We start from the raw sequence: 15,366 nt of genomic DNA, 5'->3' as shown, positions 1-15,366 counted from the left end.
AATACATGAGACAAGCTGCCTTGGACTGTGAGTCCCACTGTAACTTCATACTGTACATGTGTCCCTGTATCCTTGAATGCTGTGAAAAATAGCTGATGTATTAAATACTCTGTGTGTCACTTGGATATGTGACTCCACAGCTTGGAAGTCCTGATCTCATGTTGAACACTAGCACGTGGTGTGTATAGTTGGAGATATTTCTGGAGCTGTTTATATAAAATGAAGGAAAAATCATAAATTTGGGTTTGGGAAAACTAAAATGGAAAAATCATTAGTCAGAAACAGCTTGCTGTAAGCTAATTGCTAGTCTCTTTACTGATTTCTGGTGTTAATTTTCTTATGTTGTTTTGCTTTGGGAATTTAGAAACCTAATGTACCAGAACGTTCACAATGTGTTTTCTTTTTGATTCCCACTTAGTTTAAATGTATAAATGTAGATAGTTTTCTTCTTGCAAACCAATCATTCAAATCACAGGTGATATTTCTGTTGTAGTCATTTAAACCTAGATTCTGAAAATAGTCTAATGCTCAGTGTCAGATTCTCTGGTCATATTTTCAGGGAGTTTGCTCTTCATGGAAGCTGGTAGTCTCTCTGCAGCTCATATTACCAGCAGAGCTGATTTTCTGCAGTAGATCTGCATTTATTCACTATTCAGATCACTGGCACACAAAGTATCTGGTGGCATTTTAAAACTTGGGTGGGGCATGGGGGTGTGTACATATATTTGAAGTTAATTTGTTCTCTCTGGTTCTGCCTCCTCCCTTATATCTCTTCCTGAACAAATATTCAGTAAAGCCATGTCACCGTGTCATTTGTTGAACAGGTACAATTTCTAAAATTTCTCAACTGTTTTAGCTCTGATAGCAGAGCATACCTCTGAGTTTACAGCAAATAATGGAGGCAAAAAATGTATCATGTAAGATAGACAGGATATATTTCAGAGGGCTTCAGTCTGTAAAGTTTGGTTTGTTTTTCATTACTTCTGCTCCTTACGTGTTTGTTATGTCTAATTAAAAATGTTTAGGTTATATGATACCCTGTCACCCTCATTCCTCCACTTGCTCCTTCCCAGGGTTCAATCCCACAGGAAGTTCCAGCACATAAAATCAAACCACAGCTGGGTGTAGCTGCATCTCCTCCTGCTGTGGGAATGACTTTTGCCAATGCCTTTTCTTACTCACAGCTTTCCTTGCAGAGAGAACCAGAGGATGGATAGAGATCATTAGAGAAAAGAAAGAGCTTTAGGTTTAACTTTTTTCCTAATCTTTCTAAAGAAGCCCATAATCTCTGCTATCTGCTTAGCAGTTTTAATTTTAAAATTGCCATTATGAAGTGTCTCAAAAGCTATTCCTTTTGCAGTTTTTAATTATATACTGATATAGTTATATACACTGGGGAGTTATATTATATTTTTATGGGAATCAATAACTCAATACAGGTGAGAAGTAAATTGGTTCTGCCCCAAATAGCATTTTGTTGAGAAAACATGAATGTGAAAATGGGTTCTGAAAGCACTCTTGAGGGACATTATTTTTTGTTCCTTAAAACAATGTTGTTGCCCATATTCTGAAAACAAAGAGCACTTTCTGTCTGAAAGCTCATGTTTAACAAGTACCACATGTAGAGGGTTTCTCTAACTGAATAAAATACTTAGGAACAGAAGCATGAAATTTATAAGATTTTGTTTTCTATTTTGATGTAGTAAAGAAATAAAACTCATTATATCTAACTTTTTTGTATAAAATTAGGTTTGTGCATAGTAGAAGTATTGTACAATTAATATTGTGTAGTTACAACAAAAAAATTGTAAGTAACGTTTGGTTTTGAATACTTTTTTTCCTACCAGTGTTCAATCTGTAATGTAAATAAAGTTATCTTTTATTTTGCCTTGGGTTCTAGGGTATTTAATGATTTAATACAGTTGTTACATTACCATTCTGTCAACACACTGCAAAGCAGAGATTTTTACTTCAGCGCATTATTTACATATAGATAAAGCAGGCACTTTTATCTCCAAAAGTAACTCCTGCTTAGAGAATATGCACAGACTCCTGTTCTTCCACACTGATGAAATCATTTTTAGGCATGTTTGGAGTGTACACATAAATGTTCTAATTGGGAACTGCCTTCTCCATGGCAATAGTGTTTATAAAAAGGGCACTTCCCCCCCTCCTTTATAAACTTAAACTTCTGAAGTCAATGTGAAATCAAACAGTTACTTCGTGTTGCTTGTACCCTGGTGGCTTCTCAAGACAGTCAGGTGCTGGGGGGTTTTATTCTGAAATAAAGCCCTCTGACATTAAACAGAAAGGTCAAAACAGTCATTAGTGAAATGAATGCTCCATCTAAAAATAGCACTATTTTTATAACACTCAAAAGTGACAGAAAATAACAAGGGTAATCAGAAGTGAACTTGCAGCAGGTTCTGTACAGTTAGGTTTTATTGCAATTTCTAGTTCTAGTAAGTAAAATCAGGGGAAGCAGGGTGAGACTGCACTGTACTTTTTTACCCTGACCTGTTTTATTTACTGTTGATTCAAAGATTCATTGAAGCTAACCAGTTTGAAACAGGTTTCAAATTCTCAGCTGGGGTGCTGTTGCTGTTTTCCTTACTGGCTCTCACTGCCTTTCTCAGGCAGCCATCAGGAGAGGCCAGGGGTTGTGGAACCTTTCCCTTGCATGGTGCCTCTGGGCTGTGGTCAGTGTTTGGGTGCTCAGCTGAGAGCAGGGGCACAGGCAGGAATGGCTGCAAAGGGGGAGGGGGAGAGGAAATCCAGACTGAAGGCAGAGAATTTAGTTGGAGATGGTGAAGAGCAAACCCTGGATGAATTTCTATAAAAGAGGATGTTCATTTCAGATGGACTTGAAATTCTGAGAGGAGGACTGACCTAATGGTGTGTGGGGTAAAGGAAGCACAGCTGCATAAGGCTGGGTTGGGGGGAGTCTAGGAGTCTTTCTGTGTGACAGAAACCATGGGATATGGATCAGGGCTGGACCTGCTGTTGGGTGTGGAGGTGGGTGGTTGGAAACTGCCTATATGTTTAGTTCTGCAGCAAAACATATAATAATCCCCTGTACCGATACAAGCTGGGGATGGAGTGGCTGGATAGTGCCCAGGTGGAAAGGGACCTGGGGGTGCTGGTTGACAGTCAATTGAATATGAGCCAGCAGTGTGCCCAGGTAGCCAAGAGGGCCAATGCCATCCTGGCCAGTATCAGAAATGGAGTGGCCAGCAGGAACAGAGAGGTCATTCTTCCCCTGTACTCGGCACTGGTGAGGCCTCACTTGGAGTATTGCATCCAGTTCTGGGCCCCTCACTTTAGGAGGGACGTTGAATTACTTGAGCGTGTCCAGAGGAGAGCAACGAAACTAATAAAGGGCTTGGAACACAAGCCATATGAAGAGCGACTGAGGGAGCTGGGGTTGTTCAGCCTGGAGAAAAGGAGACTCAGGGGTGACCTCATCACTCTCTACAACTTCCTGAAGGGTGGCTGTGGTGAGCTGGGGGTCGGCCTCTTTCTCCGGGCGACAACGGATAGAACAAGAGGACACAGTCTCAAGTTGCGTCAAGGTAGATGTAAGTTAGAAGTAAGAAGGAAATACTCCACAGAAAGAGTGGTCAGAAACTGGAATCATTTACCCAGTGAGGTGGTGGAGGCATCATCCCTTGAAGAATTTAAAAAAAGACTGGATGTGGCACTTGCTGCCATGATCTAGCTGAACAGTTAGAACATCGGCTGGACTAGATGATCTTATAGGTCTCTTCCAGTCTTGAAAATTCTGTGATTCTGTGATTCTGTGAAATGCTTTCATGTTAAAGGTGTTAGAGTGCTGTCCTGCATTTTAATCTGTCTTGTTTATGGATTTCCCTTGTCATGATCCATAAGCTGTTGCAATTCTCCCAGAGTTGTTTGGGTTAGAAGGTACCTTAGATCTCATCCAGTTACAACCCCTGCCATGGGCAGCACACCTTCCACTATCCCAGGCTGCTCCAAGCCCCATTCAGCCTGGCCTTGGGCACTGCCAGGGATCCAGGGGCAGCCTGTGCAAGGCCTCACCACCCTCACAGGGAAGAATTTCTTCCTTGTTTCTAACCTAAACCTGCTCTCTTCCAGCCTAAGGCCATTCCCCCTTGCCCTGTCTCTGCATGTCCTTGTCCAAAGCCCCTCCCCAGCTCTCTTTATGTCCTGGAAGGGGCTCTGGGGTTCTTCCTGCAGACTGAGCAGCCCCAGCTCCCAGCCCATCTGCACAGGAGAGGTGCTGCTGCCCTTGATCAGTTTGGTCCAGGCACTGGGTTCTCAGCAGCTGCTTCTCTCCAGTGCAGCTCTCTGGTTCCCAAGCCCCATGGCACAAAAGCTGTGCTCTTGCTGCTCAAGGTGGGCACCACAGACAGTAAAGCTCCTTTAGGTACATTGTACAAACACTGCCAAAAATATAGCTAGCTCAAGATGGGCTGTGCTGTGTTCAAATTACAGTTTTAGTGTTTGTGGCTGTGTCTGGGGTGACTTGGACATTGATACAGGGTAGTTCTAAATGCACTAAATAAACTCAATGCAGTCTAGCCAGTCAAGTTTTATGTTGCTTTTGGGGGAGATTTTTCAGTCTTCAGTGGGCAGTATGTTGATGCAGTGTCAAAATTCCCTGATCCTATCAAGAAAAGATGGATGGAGTGCTGTGCTTCCTCTGGAGCAAGCTTTAGGATCTTGGAGCTAGGAGCACTGTCCTCAAATAGCTTCCCTTTTACAGGCAGAAACATACATTCTAATAATCTGTTTCCTTTTTTTTGTAAGAATGAATGCTGAATTCAGTATTTATATATATATATATATTAACTGGTGATCAGATGTAGCAGAGGTGGGGTAGCAGCATCTTATTACTAAGCCAGTTACTAAGCTAAATTCAATTATAGCCAGATTTGCTCACCAACTCACTTTTTAGGGTGAGTTGTGAGTAAAATGCTAATGCACAGTGGTTTTGTGCTGCCACATTATGAGATATCTTTTGTATTAAGTGTCTGGTGTATATTTTAGTTGATTTTCATTATTGTAGATCTAAAATGCTGGATAACTTCCATGCTTCCTTATTGTATTCTCAGGCTGTTGAATTTTGTTGATGAATATTCCAATTGCTTATCTTGTATTTATGTTAATCACTGGCTGTTAAATCCAAAATAGGAAAGTGTATTTAAATGTGAACACATTTTGCATTTCTTTAAGAGAAAGGTTTCCTCTCAGGCAGCATTTGTTTTTTACTTCTATCCATTCATTTATGCCATAGGTGCTACATCTCAGGAAATCTGCCTGAATCTGACAACAAGATCTTCCCCCATCCCAACTATTGAGTGTTTTCCTTATCTTTGCTGCATCATGTCACAAATTAGGGATGCAAGAAATGCCCTGCAGGCTTAGTCTAGTGCTCCATCCAGCTAGCTCAATATTCTTTCCCTGGCAGCAGAAAAGTGGATTTTTTTTCCCCTTCCTTTTTCATATTTCCATTTTTATATCTATAGAATCTAAGGCTGTTAATACCCTAAGGCTGTTAAAGGTACCCCCTTGCCTTTTATTTTTACCATCTCTTCATGTACCTGTTGTCTGGTAAAACCATCACCTTTGTATTCTGTGAAGAATTGCTTGTTGAGCTCCAGATTAGTTGGTTTAATAACCTCAGGTTGGAAATATCTCTCACTATGCTGCCATGAGGGTCATAGGAATTTGAACAGCCCTCAGTACTTTGTCTGTGCTTTTTAAACTCAGAGATCTTTATGGAATAGATTCTAACAGCTGAAATTGCAACCTGAACTGCCTTCCAAAGACAGTGTGCGGCATAGCTACAGACAAGTGACTTTTTCTGAGCATATTTAACATGATAGGAATTCCTTGTAGGAACAAGGGGCTGAGTTTTCTTGATGCAGCCAGAAGCAAAACAGAAACGTTGCAGTTTTCAATGTGATTAGTGTATTGTAACACAGAAAGTGTAGAAAAGAACTGTACATGTCTTCATTGTTGTGTAACCCCAGTACTGATCATAGAGATATTAATGCATTTGTTGGCTCCATCTGTTCTCCTGCAGCTCTTACATCTTTAGGAATTTAGTAATAATAGACATGGAAAGCAGTGACAGTGAGGTGGGAGAGATGTTGTGGACACCATTCTTTTGGAGAGGAAACATTTGCAAGGATTCTTTGCTATGGCTGTTAGGTATTTTAAAGTGCACATATTCTTGTTGCCTCTCTCAGATTCTCTTGGGGTCAAAAACTTACATAATCAAACCAGAAAGAATCATGAAGTGAGGTAGGTTGAAAGTAAAATTTGGGAATTAACTGATCTAGAACACTGTTCCAGACAGGACTTGTGTTTTCTTACACATTTCTTTCACAAACTTAGGAGAAAATACTTGTAATTCTGAACTATACAAATTTGTGAGTAGTTATTTCAGGTGTCTAAATTGCATCACCTTTTTATACTGCTGTTGCAAAGAAATGCTTTTGTTTTGCTTGGTTTGAAATCTGACATTCTTGATCCAAATGGATAATTGCTTGTAAATATTAACAATTTGACTTGGATTCAGTGCAAGAGAGTTTAATCCCAGAATCATGCATAAGCATTTCAAACTTGTAGCTTCTAAGAAGGCTTAAGGATAAGAAAGAGGACAATTGGCAATAAGGTACCAGTGGAGCTGGCTCAGAGGGCTCTAGAACTAGAGGTGGTGTTGTTGTACCTGTATTAAGTTGTCCTGTGGGAAATCACAGCTTGTTCCTTTAATGCAGGAGCAGCGTGGCACCAGCTCCTCTAGACTATTTTTAGAAGATTATCTGCTCTCTTAGTCTGCCTTTGCATTTGCCAGTGTGACATTACAGCAGCCTTGGAGCTGCTCTGCTGTGTTGGTTCCATTTGTTCTGTACAGTGTTATGTGCCTGGAGTTAGGAAAAAGGAGATGGAGGAGTACAGGGAGAGGGGCAGAGAGCAAAATTATTTACTGACTTTAAAGAGAAGCTGGTTTGGGGGAGGGAGTTCAGTGCAAAGCAGGAATGTTGCTGAATGGAATTGTCTTTAAGCTGCTGGGGAGAAAGGCAGAGCAGGGTCCTGGGCAGGAACAACCCCAGCACCAGCACAGGCAGGGGGTGACCTGGAGCAGCTCTGAGAGGGGGCTGGGGGGTCCTGGTGGACAGCAGGAACCAGCACTGTGTCCTTGTGAGGCCACTGGGATCCTGGGGGCTTTGAGAAGAGCACTGAGCAGCTCAGGGAGGTGACCCTGCCCCTCTGCTCAGCCCTGGTGAGGAGCACTGGGGGGCTGTGCCCAGCTCTGGGCTCCCCAGTGCCAGAGTGACGTGTAGCTCCTGAGCAGGGCCAGCTGAGGGTGACACAGGTGGTGAGGGGACAGGAGCAGCTCTGCTGAGGGAAGGCTGAGGGAGCTGGGGCAGGTTCTGGCATGGTGCCATTGGGTGAGTTCTGTCTGGTGTTGGCAGCTGGGCCACTTTGTCTCAGTCTGGGGCAGAGTCCCAAAATGTGGGTGCAGAGCATTAGCAGAAGGAATGCTGAGTTACCCCTGGCCAGGATCTGCCCTTGCACTGAGGACTGAGCAGAGAGGACTCACTCAGCAGTGGAGGTGGGAGATCAGCTCAGCAGTGAGAGATGGAGTCAGAGGTGCTGGGCAGAGGTTACAGAGCAGACAGGATGGCTGAGGGTCACCCAGCCTGCCCCAGCTGGGGAGCAAATGCTCATCCTTGGCTGGGCATTTCAATAGAACACTTCAGAGCCTTGCAGCATAACCTGGGAGCACTTGTAACATAACCTGGCAGCAACAGAGCCCAGAGCTCAGAGTAAATTTCAGTAGCAAGTACAGCAAGAACCCTACTTGAAATGATTATTTAAACCTCAAAAACATTTTTTAAGAGCTAGGTGCATTTTGACCTGTAGGAAAATTAGTTAAGGCTTCTGTTATTTCATGTTTCTCTTTCTGCCCCTATGAAAATACAGGATTTTTAATATTTTTCTGGCTTATATCAATAGTAATCAACAGTATTGCACAAGCTTCCTTCTAGATGCAAAGTTAATATTTGAAAGTATATCTAAGTTTTCTAACTTACATTTATAGTGTCTTCAGATTATTTTCATTACTTCTGTCTCACCTTCAGGAAGTCCTTAAGTATCACTGTAATTCATTCCAATGAAGCACACACTATCATGCTTTTCATGTGTATGCTGTAAAGGAAATAGCCATTTCAGATATTCAGAGGAATAAAATGAAATGGTAAAGCTTTTAAGCTGTGGGGGGGAGACATCTGTAAGGAGAATCTTTGTTGTTTTTTGTGAGTATGTGGGGTTTTTGTTTGGGTTTTGCTTGTTAGGTGTGGGGAGGTTTCTAGTTTTGTGGTTGTTATTTGTTGCTGGGTTTTTTTTCCCTGGAATACAATATCCCTTATTGTGCCATTTGAAATTCCCTGTACAGCCATCTACCTGCTTATTCAGTAAAACACCTCAGGGTAAAGCATTAATATTCTTTTTTTCTTTTTTTTCTTTTTCCTGCAAAGTAACCATTGTGTTCTAGCTCAAAGAATGGCAGTTGAAATTGCAGGGAGGGAGGAGACAAAGAAAAAGAAAACAGGTGTTTAAATCTTAAAGAGTGGTTTTCTTAAATCTTGATTTCTAAACACTTGACTTAATTTTTAAAATTTTTTTTATTCCTCAACTGTAAGAGACAACCACTTTTTTTTTTTTTTTATTTTTAATAAAAGCTTTTTTTACCCATTTTCCTCATTTGGGGACTTCTCTCAAAGGCAGCAAATAAGCTTCTCTGCAGGCCTTGCCAGATAAATCCTTTGAAGCTCTATTTTGCACTGGTTTGATGTTTTAAAGAATTTTAGTGTATAGGAAGCCAGAAATATTTCTCCATCTACTTTTCTTCTTCTGTCAACAGTGTATCTGTTGCTTAATTCACCATATCCCAAATAAAAGGCTAGTTGGTATTTATTGATATCTATTTGTACAGAAGAGTACAAGACATGAAAATAGTTTTGAGGGTTGTGGTTTTAGTCTTTCTTACTTAATTTACCACTAGAATACAATGTATTTATAACTTCTAAAATATAGGTAATATTTTTAAACAATATATTTACTAAGTGATCATATATTTGAGAGTGTGGTCTACTGTTAAATATCTCTTTTCTCTTACATTTTCCTCACAGATTTGTTCCTTACCACATCACCAAATTCCAAAACCATTCAGTTTGAGACATGGGTAAATAAGGTAAGAAAGAAAAAGTTATAAACACCAAAGAGTTCTCTTCTGACATTTATGGTGATTTATAGATAGAAGACTGATCAGTTTGGTTTTATTCTTGCTGTCTGAAAGATTTTTTTTTTTATTTTAAGTGAGCTTTATTAGATGTATGACTCTAGGTCTTGGGTGAGATTTTCTGGGACAGAGGTTCAAAATGTCACTTCTGACTGTGCAAGTTACATTTGAGGAAATCCCAAGTCCTGTGTTAACTAAATATCATAACTGAAATTCAGGGGTGAGGAGTAATAGATCAAGGGATTAATAATTTATTGAGATTCTGCTTTTGTATTGTCTAACCTGGCCAGGGGCATCCTTTGTACCTTGATATCCAAAAGGACTAGAGCTATCAGTTCACGTTTTAATGATGATGGAAAGTGCTCAGTGTGTTTCTTGTTAGTTAAGGGATGAGGTTTTGCCTGAAAATGAATCCAGCAGATCACAGTGAGTCACTGCAGAACAGAGTCTTGTCTGAGATAACCTGGCCATCTTCTCCCAAGCAAGAGTACTGAAAGCACTGAGTCATGAATCCTGGATTTACAGCTTTAGGTAGACTGTAAAAATCATTGCCTGGTGAGTGTTTGTTAGTACACAAGGTGTTTGTCCCATTAGGGGGATTTCTTTGAATTTTCTTACAGATTTTGGACTCGTATTGTAAATATAATCCTGCATTATACATTTTGTACTGATAGATTTGCTTATCTTTAGAAAGAAAGAATTCTGTTCTTGGGAGTCAATCAACCCAGGAAAATAGGTTATACATGTAAAATGATTGGACATGTGTATGAAACTACAAATACTTTAACTGATCCATTAAAAGCTGGTAAACTGCTCTTTATAGAAAAAAGTAATTCCCTTCATTGATGCACTATAAAATGCTTTTTAAATATTTGCCTTACACAAGATATGCTTTTAGGGCCAATTCAGGACCTCTTCTATTTCACTGCATGGAAATGCTTCGATATTAATTTTCCTCATCAGAATCACTGTAAATTATGTGTCAAGGTAAAGATAAATAGTCAGACATGCAGTACAAGTAGCACTGTGTCCAGAGTTGCAGTGAAGTCTGCAAACTAAATATGATGTGGGTCCTGTTGGATATGGATAACTCTGCTCCTGTATGGCATGGATAACTCTGCTCCTGTTGGATATGGATAACTCTGCTCCTGTTGGATATGGATAACTAACTCTGCTCCTGTTGGATATGGATAACTAACTCTGCTCCCTTCCCAAGCCTTTGGCTCTGTGCCTGTGTGTGCAGAGCCCTGTGCTGAGCTGGTGGCAGTGCCTGGGGAAGGAGCCTTGGCTCCTCTAACATGGCTGCAAAAACTCAACACCTTCAAATGGGTTTGTGCCAGCTGTGATCCAGTTCTGTGATAAACAAAGACTCAGCACTTTTTATCTTTCTGATGGTATAATGAACTGTTGTTTTCTCCAGGCATAGATTTTAATAAAGGATAAATAAAACAAGTTCTAAGCCAGACCTAATAAAAATCAATTTATTTCCTAATTAGAAGGCAAATCAGGACCCTATTTTTAATTTTTATGCAGGTGTATTGTTATATATTACACGTGTCTATAAAATCACATGCTAATATGCAAAAATGCACAGTTGTATTCATAATCATGTAATTATCATTTAGATAATGTTGCTGAAATAATCCAATCTCTTCCTCATCGCACAGCAAAATTTATGGAAAGTGTATCTGAATATTACTATGGATGGATTCCCACAAGAATCCAGGAAGGATTAGAAATGCAAAATCTCAGTCCCAATTTTTGAAGAGTGCAGTTTTTTCCATAGCTGAGATGTCTCTTTCTTATCTGCTAAAGCCCTTCCCTAGTGATCTGTATTTTCTTTCATTCAAAAGTCAGGTTTTTTCACTTACTCTGCAATTCAGTCTTTCCATCATCCGTGTTCTGTTTTCCAGGATGGAAACTTCTCTAAAGTCGGAAAAAGTAAGGAAATGCCCAGTGGTGCCAAAGTTGTTGGACAGTCTGTGTTTGCAGATTTTGGTGAGTTTGCTTCTTTTACACTGCCCTCAGTGTTGCTTTCTCTTGTTTTGGTTAGCTGCTTTACACCAGAGAACAAATAAAGGTGCTTAGCTCCAAATGGGGCTTTTATGTTTCTCTGCTTTTTCTCTTTAATGTGTTATATTTGTTTGTAAATCTTGAAATGTCTGGGAATAATTATTTACAAATTCAGCTTTGGTTATCCCAGTACATTCTGCCTCACATGTATCTAATTTTAGTTGCTTTGAGGTGTGATGCTACACTAAACTTAATTTTATCACACACTTATTTTATTTGTCATGATTTTAATTTTGTTGTCTCTAACCTTGTTCAGAAAACATTATCTGATTAAATGTTTCTAAATTCTTCACTTGTACAAACTAATAAAGACTAAATGAAATAAAATTACTTGAATAAAAATTGCTGGAACATGGTAAAATCTTAATGGTTGTAATTGAAAATTCTGGAAGGCTTTTGGACAGAAGAAAAATTTAATTTATATGTAAATCTATTTTTGCAAGGGTTAGTGAAAGCCTATATTTTTCTATTAGAATGTACCTTCCCAGTCAATTGTGGCTTATCAATGTTTTGTCATGTTACAGAGAATGGGGCATGTTGGTTTTGTAGTGCAGACAATAATATTTTTCTATGCAGTAAAATAGCAATTTTCCAACCAGAGGCAAGGTGTTGCAGGCCTGACTCTGCTGATATAATTGACTGTAAATAACATCTTAAAAAAATTAATTTACTGTATTTATACAACACACTTGTTACAATGAGACTGACCCTGTCTTCAAATGTTGAAACAGTGCTATTGTTTGACAACATTTCCTTCAAAAACTTATTTTAAAGAAAATGACAATTTTTAAACTCCTCAGAGTGTGACTCACTTGCTCTGTGCTGCCACTTCCAAGTGTTTGGAGGCTGACCTGTGAATGCAAGGCACCTCTGCTGGATGGGCAATGGTCCCTAGATCAGATCTACAGGAGATGAACTCAGGTAGAACCTGAACTGTGCCCCAGGCTCTTCTGTGAAATGTTTGCCCCATTTTCTAAAATCTTTGGCAAAGTTTTAATAAAATATTTTACTATTTATCTTCAAGTTTGAATACTTACCTATGTAATATATGAAGGAAAGAATAGAATAATACAGTTTTTCCAGTTAAAAAAAAAAATTAAATGTGCTGGGTCTTTTGTAATAATTTTCCAAGCTGATGTTCTGAATAATGTGTCTTAATAGGTACTAAATAGAAATTTTAATAAGTTTTTAACAATGGCAATGTGAAGAGCTATCTTAATGTAGGATAATTTTATCTCTAATGAGCCCAAATGATAAATCATAATCTTAGAAATTCATAGTAATTAATAGAATTGTAATAAACCCTAGATATCTTCACAAAGAGAAGTGGAACTGTTCCAATGTTAAAGTTAAAATTTTGACTGTGTGGCTAAATGGAGAGCACAGTGCTGTGGCAGGGCAGTGGTTTGGTACAGCTGAGCTTGGGAGGAGGGGCAGTGGGCCAGGGACTGCTGGAGCTCCAGCACCCTTGTCCAATGCCCTCACTGCTAATTATCATCAGATTGATTGTTCTGCACCAGCCCAACCAAGGGGCAGCATCTCCCATGGTGGGTTTGCTGCTCTGGCACAGTACCTGCATTTCCCCCCTGTGCTATGTCTGCTCACATTTAGGTACTTCACAATGCTGGCTTTGAGCTTACAGCTGCTTGTGCTGAGCTGGAGTTAAAGACAATGATTACTAGAAATGGATTGTCAGACTTGAACCTCTCCTGTTTTCAGTTTTCCATTTCAAAACTGACAGAATCATGATTGTGAGTCAAAGGAAGTTAAGGTGTGGTGGTTTGCAGTTTGTAATAATGTGGCCATCTATAATAGGGCTTACTGATTGCACAACAAATCAAAATACCACAATGAAATGGAAAATGAGATATATTAGAAGATTGTGCTGCCTCTACCTTTGGCAGGTTCTGCCAAGCTGTGCATGATGCAGAATGTGCTGTGCACTCACACTCTGCTGTGCCACAGGCACCCTTGGCACGGGGACACGGCCACTGGCACTAGAAATGTTCAAAACACAGCACAAGCCTCTGACATTCTTACTTCTGGCTTGCCTGCCTCTATTTTTCTTCCCTTCCTTGACATTTTCTGTACCTCACAGCTGATGTGCCAGCTTTGCCATTTGCTCAAGGTCTCAGAGGGTTCTGTATCTCTGTGCTTTCCCTCTGGCACTTGCCATGAATTAACTGTGTGCCTGTTGGGCTCCGCAGCAGTGTCAGACCTGAGCTTGGGGCTGCTGCCTTCCCTCTCACACCCTCCTTTGTGCTTGTGCCTTCTTGCACTCCTGCAGTGCAAGGTTCTGATTTACTGATCACACCTGCCTCTTCACAAAACAAGCATTGTTTCAAAAGGTCACTTTGTCTAACATTCTTTCCTGCTTCTGAAATTTTTATTTCAAGTACCCTTTCCAGCCATGAGTATTTACCAGTCATTTGAAAAAAGGGGGGAGCTTTGTAGAAGCTCTGACTGAGCTTATACAAAGCTTATTCTGACTGAGAACTTCCAAAAGCAACTAATTTGGGGTAAGATTTCCTTTCTTAAACTAAGCACGTTGAACAACAGCTATCAAGTATAAATTATTTGGCTAAGTGGAGTTGGAAAAACCAGCAATTAGGTGACTCATGAGAACCTGTCACAGATGTTGGTATAATCTTAGTACCAAGTGTTCCTGAATACTGAAAAAATAAAGATTTTTTTTTCATTAAAAAAGTATGCAGATCTATGTTTGTATGCATCTGAAAGTCCAGTACATTTATATATGTGTGTGTGTGTGTGTGTGTGTGTGTGTGTGTGTGTACTTTAATGGAAAATTACATAGAAGGATGTGTGTGTATATCAATACACTGATGGTAATGGAGCAGACCTTACACTTTATGACTAAGTTGGAACCTCTGTAATAAGTAGCACTTCCCCCTGTTACATGATAGCAGTGATTTGTACATCAATCTGATCAAAGGACAGGGAACAATTGACAAATTTGTATTGCCCTTTTAAAAATAAATCAGAAATGCTTTTTGACATCTATTACAAATGGCATTTCAATTGATTAAGGTGAGCAGAGTTGGACGCTCGAGAATTCTGCACTTATTTAGTTGCCACATTGCTCCAAACAAGTAAGAGCTCTTCATTATTACTTTTTCTATTCTTCTCATGTCACTATGGTAATTGCAGTGCAGTGGTTGCTATAGCAAAAATGATTAATCCTGCACTGTTGTTATCTGTGAGCTGGCAGAGGAGTTTTATAAGATCTGCTTGTACTGTCTTTAGAGGAAATCATAGATGTTGTCTAGAATCCTGATAAATACTTGCAAGTATATAGAGAGTTTTATTAAATGTCACTTAAATTACTAGGAAAATGTGGTATTTTTAAAGAAATTGAAGGATTTCAATGGGACAATCTGAAAATGACCAGTTTTTTTAGCATTTAGATGAATGTGAACCATATTTTGGACACAATAACCTGCTATTTTCTCATTAATGTAAAGATTAATGACATGGTTTTGAAGTAGTGAGTCAGAAATGATTAGCACAGGATATTGTGCTGATTATACGAGCCATTAATTCATTTCTATAGGAAACTGGTGTTGTAATTGGTATTTAACTATGATTGCTTCAGTTGGATAGCAGAGATTTAAGATCATCCTTTGGTATCTGAGACTGTGAAAGTTTGATTAATCACTCATTGATTTTGCTTAGTTAAGGCAAAGAACTTTGTTTTGGCCTGTATTTAAAGGAGGGAGAAAATGGCTTTTTGAAATCAAACTTGATCATGGTGTCCTCATAAGTAAATACAGTGCAACTCCTCGTTTCTCTAGGTAGCTTTTAGCCAACCCAGTCCTTTGTTTTTTAGTCACCATTTGATTTCTTAGCTGCTGCCCTTTCTCTTCTCTAAGAAGTTTGCATTCACCTCTGCTGTGCACACTTTCTGAACTATGCTATGCTTTTTGAGCAAATATGAGTTGGGTTTGTTAAAGTTCCATCAAAGTCTTTTGAACTCAATT

At 39.5% G+C, this 15,366-nt stretch overlaps 1 protein-coding gene across 1 annotated transcript in view; it reads left to right on the top strand.

The window, feature by feature from the left end:
• Positions 1 to 15,366, top strand: part of ITFG1 (integrin alpha FG-GAP repeat containing 1) — a 70,778-nt gene that overhangs the window by 13,651 nt on the left and 41,761 nt on the right. Inside the window, exons 7-8 of the mRNA XM_063167731.1 lie at positions 9,186 to 9,247; positions 11,209 to 11,293. Of these exons, the coding sequence (XP_063023801.1) occupies positions 9,186 to 9,247; positions 11,209 to 11,293 (147 nt within the window). The remainder of the gene's footprint in view (positions 1 to 9,185; positions 9,248 to 11,208; positions 11,294 to 15,366) is intronic.

Source organism: Melospiza melodia, chromosome 13, assembly GCF_035770615.1.
Source record: "Melospiza melodia melodia isolate bMelMel2 chromosome 13, bMelMel2.pri, whole genome shotgun sequence".
NCBI classification, from domain to species: domain Eukaryota; kingdom Metazoa; phylum Chordata; class Aves; order Passeriformes; family Passerellidae; genus Melospiza; species Melospiza melodia.
This window is presented reverse-complemented; position numbering and strand designations above follow the sequence as displayed.